The sequence below is a fragment of the Girardinichthys multiradiatus genome, chromosome 2 (assembly GCF_021462225.1).
Source record: "Girardinichthys multiradiatus isolate DD_20200921_A chromosome 2, DD_fGirMul_XY1, whole genome shotgun sequence".
NCBI classification, from domain to species: domain Eukaryota; kingdom Metazoa; phylum Chordata; class Actinopteri; order Cyprinodontiformes; family Goodeidae; genus Girardinichthys; species Girardinichthys multiradiatus.
Window position 1 is genome coordinate 20,310,489 of NC_061795.1, and position 8,368 is coordinate 20,318,856.

General features: G+C 39.0%; 1 protein-coding gene across 2 annotated transcripts; it reads right to left on the bottom strand.

Annotated features, from left to right (window-relative positions):
* Positions 1-2,443: 2,443 nt before the first annotated feature.
* On the bottom strand, positions 2,444-6,226 carry pthlhb (parathyroid hormone-like hormone b). 2 transcript variants are annotated; one of them, XM_047350772.1, is made up of 3 exons: positions 5,767-6,226; positions 5,467-5,585; positions 2,444-5,043 (listed from the first exon to the last, which is right to left on the bottom strand). In XM_047350772.1, the coding sequence occupies exons 2-3, from the start codon at positions 5,583-5,585 to the stop codon at positions 4,653-4,655; spliced, it is 510 nt and encodes a 169-aa protein (XP_047206728.1). In that variant the 5' UTR covers positions 5,767-6,226; the 3' UTR covers positions 2,444-4,652. The 2 variants fall into 2 exon arrangements, with proteins under 2 accessions (XP_047206728.1, XP_047206718.1); XM_047350762.1 differs by having other exon boundaries at positions 5,762-6,226.
* Positions 6,227-8,368: the final 2,142 nt, after the last annotated feature.

Here is an 8,368-nt window from a genome sequence, read left to right on the forward strand (position 1 = left end):
CAATCTCTTGGCAGCCTCCCTGACTACAATCATATTCAGTCAATTAGAATATGCATTCCTATGAGGCTCGTCTCTCAGTTTAAAAGTACCTTTAAGCTGGTACTTTTTTTCTATATTATATGTTATATGATATGTTGTTTTTATTGTTCTGAAATAATATTCTAATCTTAAATATTGTGTTTCCATTAGATGTAAACAGAAAATCCTCATAATTAACAGAAATAAGTAAACTTTCCAATGTATTGACTGGGTCTGTAGATTCAGTCTTGTCTTTCAGCAGTTTTGGAAAAACATCCAGTGTTTGTAATGTAACTGTTGCCGTATATATTCTTTACTCTGCTCTGATGATGCTATTGAATGAAGTTTTAAAATTTTTTCTCATGACTGATACCTTTTTACAATAAGATTTGTTGAAACCTCTTTACAACTATGGCTTTAGTTAAAGGATGCAAATGAGCAGATGTCAGGAGCATCCTCCTACGACAGCTGAACTTTATTTCAGATTTATCAGACATAAATAAAATAATTTATATAAGTCCAGGAAGACTCAATGTTGAAAATAAATTCAAAATGGGTTTTAACAAAGTATTAGGTTTAAATTACCCATTTTTGTTTAAAGTTGTGCACATGTATACAATTAGTTTATCATAGCTTTTTAAGTTGTATACTTTATACATATATCGTACTGGATATATGTTACATTATATGTGTAAAAAGTTGTGAAATGCTTCATCAAAGTCTCATTTTTGCACATCACAAAAATCAGACATTTCAGCTGGGTTGTGTACATTTTTTAAACAATCAACCTGTCAACTTTTGCAAAGCACTGTATATAAAGAATACCAGATATTTAGGTGTTTATTGATACAACAAATTAAAAACATGTTAATAATTATCTGACATTTGATAATGAAAATAATAAACATAATAAATATTCTGAAAATAAAAATGGCATATTATTAATCCTGGAAAGATATTCAAATGTAATGTTGCTTGTTTATAAGTAAAGACAAGATATCAATAGAGTAAAACAAGCATATTTAAAGTTCAGTGATAGCTTACCAATAATAATACAATAAAAGATGAATAATTATAGTTAAACCCACCATTGCCGTTCCTCAGCTGACTCGTTTTTGCTGCAGGTGGAAATGAATGACCCACATTAAGTGTGGGGAATACGTCTTTTTGTTTTGCTGATTTCTGTCCTGTTGAAACGTTCCAATCAAAGCAGGCGGCCACCCTCTTTGGACCGATTACAAAGTGTGAAAGCTAAAGGTGAAGGTACAATAGGTAAACATTACTTAGACCAAATTGATTCTAGTTGACTGGATTTAAAGAGAAATGTTCTGCGGCGTCTAGAGACCGCGAGAGAAGTAACATGTTATACACGCCTGGCAGGTTGATACCGGATAGTTTTTAATAAATACTTTACTATATTATGCTGTAGCTGCAAACAAATATATGGAGCATTTCAAAGAGTGCTCAATGATTTAAAGAAGTTATTACACCCATGTCAACCAGACAAATGCCTGATGATGCTGTATTACCTGTTAGACAAATGTTAAATAAAATGACTTCAGTAGTGCTGATTCTTATAAATTATCCAGATCTTCAACCTGATTATATCTGCCTCATTCACTGCAATGATTTATCATTACATATAACTGCTGTTTAATATTTTAAAAAAGGATTTCATGGTAAAATTATTCACCCGAGCTGTGTTTAGAGGGAAGCATTTTAAACTTTAACAAAGCTGCATTATTACAGCTCTGCAGTTTCATGATAGAAACAGTCTGAGATTATTTAGCATGATGAAACATAAATGCTCTTATAGTTCTTACAGCTGCTCTCCAGTTTGTTGTGTAACATTTTCTTAGTCTTTAAATGCTACGTTAAAATCTACCTATGTGCTGATCTCTCTTGCCTTGATTAGAAATCACCCAACTCCAACTGTCTGTGCAAACATTGTTTTTTTGTTTTTTCAGCCACGCATAACACTATGAGCTCCTCTCAGAACAGAGATGTTGATGTTTCTCTGCATTGATCTGATTGATTTCTCCAGTGCGATTTGCAGGCTATGAACAGTGGCTTTATCAGGCTTTCTACAGCATTTATGGCTCTGTGTCAGCTAATGGCTTGTGGTGTACACTGCTACTGTTAGCACAGGATATAGCTGACGTTGATGCATCTGGTTACCAGACCATTACCAGTATCTGTGTCTTTCTTTCGGGGGCTGTTAAAAAAACCACATGGTTCTCAAGTGGGACATTAACAGCTTGGTTGTCTGCTGCCTGCGCCAAAAGGTCAACAAAAACCATTGATGGGTTTGTTTTATTATTTCTGTACAGCCCTCTAAAAATTTTTTTTAAAGGAAGTTTTTTATACTCTGCCACACATGCTTCAGTGTACATGTTGTGAGTGCGTTAGGAAGAAATACCTAATCTGCAGTTTTAGCACTGGTGTTTATATGTGAAGGTTGTAGAATACATTTTTGAAAAGAAGTTGAAATTACATACATATTTATTAATGTTCATATTTCATCTGTAGTGTGAAGTCTTTGTCTGTCCAGGGAGCAGCAGTGCCAGAAAAGGAATTTGCTCCCTTACCAATTTCTTCCATTCTTACCTTTTTGTCACACCTGAATATTTCAGAACATCTAACACATTTTATTGACAAAGAAACCAGTAATACAAAATGCAGTTGTCAAATAAAGATGTAATTTATGAAGGGAAAGGAGCTATCCAAACCAAAGTGATCCCAATATGGCCCCTATTTAAGTCATGATTTAACTGTTTTTGACCACAATTTTGGAAAGCTGAGATCAACTGCACAAGCCACACCCAGGCCTGATTACTGCTAGGCCTGTAGAATCAAGAAATCCCTTGAATTGAACCTGTCTTGCAACACAAAGTAGGCTATGTGTGTATCTGGTAAAAAAAAAAAAAAAAGACACTATGAAGCAAAAAATACCTAATAGATGCATTTTTAATGATAGATTAACTGGAAACATGTACAGCATTCCCTCAGTGCAGAACAATGAAGCTGGGTCAGGCCCTTGACTTTGGCTTATTCCAAGCAAAACAAACAAACTGTAACTTAATTCAACAGAAGCGTTTTCTGATGGTGCTTCTGAAAGTTATGAGTCCATGAGGGATCTGAGGTGAGGAAGGAAAGCAGTACCATCAACAACAGTCCCTACGCTAAAATTCAACCACAAAGGAACTCATTCAGGATGTAACTAAAGTGCATAATGGAATTAAATCAGCAGCTCCATGATACATTCACAAAATAAATATAGACTAACAAAGTGAAATAAATTATGGCTGAACCCTTTAAACAGAGGTACAGTCACGCAAGAAGAGAGTGTGCCCTCCACAAATCAAACCGGCTTGATTAAAACCGCACCTCTATAAAAACCGTTTTAGCAGTTTGGTGATCTGGAGTGTGCTGATGTCTGTTACTATGTCTAGGAGAAAAACCAGCTGTTGCTGCCCTCAAGTCTACAGTGAGAAGTGTATTTCTCAGGGAAAAATATTTAAAACAGTCTCCCTAGAAGAGGACGTTCCATCAAATGTGCAATGTCCAAATAAATGCCAAAACTTCCCAGAGCTACATCTCTAACTCTACAGGCCTCAGCAGGTTAAATGTTTGCTTTTATGCTGGTACTCGTAAAAAAAGACTTAACAAATGTGACTTATTGAGAAGAGTAGCCTGAAAAGTGCTTGTCAGGTTGCAAAGATGCATCTGTGTGAACCTCAAGACTTTCGAAACAATGTCTTCTGTACAAAGTCCAACTGTCTGTCAATAAGGCACAACGCCACGTTTGGTGGGAGCCAAACACAACACGTCAGCACAAACACCACATACCAACTGTCAAGCATGGTGGAGGAGGACTGATGATTGGGGCTCAATTTGCACCCACGGGATCTCGGCACACCTTTGGGCCTTTGAGCTGACCTTGAACTAGTCCGTTTACCAAAGGATTCTGGAGGCTATTGTGGAGCCATATTTCCATCACATAAAACTCAGATAGAATTGGGTCATATACAAAAATGAAACAATATAATATAGAAAGGAGTGGGCCAAAAGGTCACCCACAGTGATGCTAGAGACTTGTGAGTATATCGAGTTATTTCTGCTAAAGGTCGTTCAACAAATTACTGAATCTTGTACATGGCGGTACGTTCATGGTGGAGTTTCAGCCATACTGGCTGTATCTTTGTTTAATAAATAGTGAAATACTGGAAATCTGTTGTGAGTTTTTATACACCTGAAGGTCTAAAAATAAAAATTGTTCTAGAAGATGGTAAAACTAAGATCATTAAATTCTGATATAGAAAACATACCTTTTTTTTTTTTACCATGACTGTATTAACTGAGACCATAGACCATTCCTCGTCTGAATGGTCTATGTACGGGTTTGGTTATGGATTACAATGCATACAAAGGACATCCAATGGACATCCAAGTTACAGAGGTGTGAAGATCTTCCTCATAAATATGAACCAATGAAACAAAAATATGCAAGTTTTATCATACAAGCACAACCCTGACTCCAGAAACCGTCTGTCAGGTATCAGTCTGTGTCAGTGTCTTAGTGCAGCACCATTAAATAAAAGGTCCTGTGGTCTATAAGCAGGGTCCTTGTCCTTTCATGGACCCATTCCTATGGTAGAGCGGGCTCTTCTCCTCTTCTTGTCAATCTCTTTGCGTCGGCCTAACCGGACCTTTTTCTTCCTCTTGGTGGCGACTTTTAGGTCCTGTTCCTTGTAAGCCACAGCCTTGTTGGTCTCCTGGGTGAGATGGGGAACCGGTCTCTCCATATTAACCCTCTCTAGGAGGTCCTTGCTGGCCCCTTGGGGCTTCTGGTGTAGAGTGGTCCCACTAAACACTTGGCTCTGGGTTCTGCTCTGCGTAGATGGAGTGTGCTCATCGGCCGTGTGCACCTCCTCCAGCAGTTCCTGTAGCCATATGCGGCGCCTGTATTCTTGGATGGAGCGGCTCTTGTCATGCAGCAGCTGGGCATGGCTCACCGATCTTCTCCTTACAGGAGCAAAAAGATATAAAAACAGATCATAAACAGAGGGAAAGTTTTGAAAATGAGCTATATCCTAAACATTTGGAATTAAAATTCTTATGAATTTTGTTTTGTTTGAGCTCTTAGTGAGTTTTCTTTTACTCCACAGTGTTAAGTTTATGTGGGGCAGCTAAAATTTATGGTCAGGATTTCAGGAGACCTCAGTACAGTAGGTGGCAGCACAAACATGTCTGAGACCTGTCAGTATTCTCACTTTAAGACCAGTCTAAAAGAGAGAAACCCCCTGTTCCTCACTTTATTAGGTCCATGTCAAATGGGTCTGTACTCTCTAAATAAGATTAGCTGAAAAAGTAAAAATATTTTCAATAGTTTTTCATGTTGATCCTAAAGGTTATATATTTAGTCATATGCTGTAAAATATAACTTACGTTCTCTTAATAAGTGCGTCAGCTGGTCTTCCTTCGAAAGTCACTGGGAAGCACAGCAAGAACACAGCCAGACTCCAGTGGCGAAGCAACATTAATGAGAACATGCTTGACCCAAACATCTGAAGAACAAAATCATATTATGAGTCACTGAATGAATAAATAAATAAATAAATGCAAACAACCAAACATACATACATACCTATTAAATATAATATTGTTTAGATTTTATGCTTCACTGTCTACAGCAGATGATTTCTTATGTTTATTAACAATTAATTTAAAAAAATTAACTTACACCACCTTTCCAGGTAAATTCCACAAAGAAATGTCAGAGATTGAGAAATTAAATTCCAGGCGAAAATATGTTGGAAAACAACATTTGAAATTACTTTGCCAAATGCATTTTAGTCCATTTAGATTCTCTTGGTGTCGCTTCAGCCTTGGGAAATCCCCCACCAGTCTCCTCCATTCATTTGCCTCCCAGCAGTGTGTGGAGTGATCTATTTCATCCCAGTATCCAAATTAAAAGAGGGATAAAGATAGAAAGAGTAGCTGCAGCAGTTCATTAGCTGCAGAGCTGCAACTCTGCCCTGTTCTCCAGCAAGCTTTATGAAGAGTTACTCTGAAGCATCATCATCATCATCTCTGGTGGCCCGAGCCGAGAAAGAAAACATTTCAGCCCAACACAGTGAGAGAGCCTGTGTGAGAGAGAGGACCTGCAAGAAAGTCAAACTCCGCTTTAGGTGAAGATGCAGCAACCTCAGCCCCGATCCCGGCTGTGCAGCCTCCCCAACCTTCCAATCCCTCACCTTTGTCCCTCCCCCATGTACCCTTCACACACACACACACATCCTCACACACACACACACACACACACACACCTGCTGTGACATGGAAATTCGTCCATGTGCAACACACAGACCACCACACACAAACAATGCTGACGAGAAACTCTTTAACAAACATCAGACTATTTCATTTGTACTTGAACAAGAAAGGGCCATAAATAAAGTATGAATAAGTAATTATTTCAGAAAAATACCGGTGTATAGAGGTGACCATAAGCTAACCAAGTGGAGAGTGAACGGTTTAAGGTGAGGCAGGGTTCCTCCAACGTAAACACCTCGGCTTAACCACTCTCCCAGGGGAGAATGACCATAACCTCAAAGAAATCCAACCCACAGCCTCTTGCTGCAGACCATTCAGTTCACCGCCGTTCTGCCTCAGCAAACCAACTCACCACCGAATGGTCACAGTGGCTTCTGTGGGGGGGGATCACATATTCATCAAATGCAAATGCAAAGTGAAAGAGTACTGTTTTATGGTGGCTCTGTTTATTCCCAGATTCACTGTTTGGATTGTGGATGATGTCAGGACACGGAAATATTCAAGCTCAAAAGATTGATGTTGGAGCTGCATATGGGATGAAATATTCAAGTATTTTTAGTATCACAATGACTTCATGCTGCTTGCTTCAGAGCAGCAGTGAAAGCAACAACGGTGTTTGAAATATTGTAAAGCCTTACATGTATTAAACAGCAGACTGTATTGTTAGGATAGACTATCTATGATGGATTCTCCTTTGATCTTTGCTTGGTATTTCCATGTTTTTGATTTTCTTACTGACTAGTTGTTACCGCTGTTTATAGGAAGGTCTAAAATTAATGAATGCCTTGAAGGTCCTCCTCAGTCTCAAGTCTTGAAGTCAAGTCAAGAATGCATCCCCACGGTATGATGGTGCCACCACCATGTTTCACCATGGGAATGGTGTGTTCAGGGTTAGGTGCATTGTTCGTTTCCTGGGACATATTGTATTTTGCATGTAGCTCAAAAATGTTACATTGTTCTCACATGACAGAGCACCTTCCTCTATGTTTGCCTTGTTTTCTACATGGTTTGTTAGAAACTGCAAATTAAACTTACTGTCTTTCCTTCAACAATGGCCTTCTTTTTGCTGCTTTTTCACAAAGGCCTGATCTCTGGAGAAACCAACTTATAGTTGACGTTTTGACAAGTTAGCCACTTGGCCTGTGGCACTCTGCAGCTCTTCTAGAGATGGACCTCTTGGCTGCGTCTCTTTCTTATGCTCACCTAGGTCGCCATGGGGGGCAGGGGTTCGTCTTGTAACCTGTGGGTTGCCGGTTCGAGCCCCCGCTATGTCTTTCTCGGTCGTTGTGTCCTTGGGCAAGACACTTCACTCGCCTTGCCTGCTGATGGTGGTCAGAGGGCTTGGTGGTGCCTGTGATTGGCAGCCTCACTTCTGTCAGTGTGCCCCAGAGCAGCTGTGGCTACAATGTAGTCTACCACTGTCAGTGTGTGAATGTGTGGATGACTGAATGTAGGGTGAAGAGCTTTGGGCTCTCTGGGGACTTGATAAAGCGGTATACAAGTACAAGCCATTTACCTTTTACCATTCACCTTGTCTGGCCTGTCTGATTTGGTGGGCAGAAATATCTTGGTAGGTTTTCAGTTGTACCATACTCTTTTTATTTTCAGATGATGGCTTGAACAGTGCTGCATGAGATGTTCTAAGTGTGTAACATTGTTTTATAACCTAACTCTGCCCTAAACATTTAGATATTTGTTGCCTGGCCTATTTGTTGTGTTTCCTGGTATTCATGACGCTGTTTTTTTCACTGATGTTCTCTAACAAACCTGTGGGGTCTTTACACAAAAGCTCTATTTATTTGTTTATTAGTTTAAATTACACACACTATGTGACTTTTGAAGGCATTTGGTTGTAATAGGGTCAAAGTATTTTTGCAACACATTGCATTTATTATTGAGCCTAAATAAGCAAAAAACAGTTAAACTGTTGTGGACTCCTTGTTTCACATTACCATCTTGACAGAAAGACCTATAGATACTTCTAACAGGGCAAAATCACCTGTTCCCTGAGCTT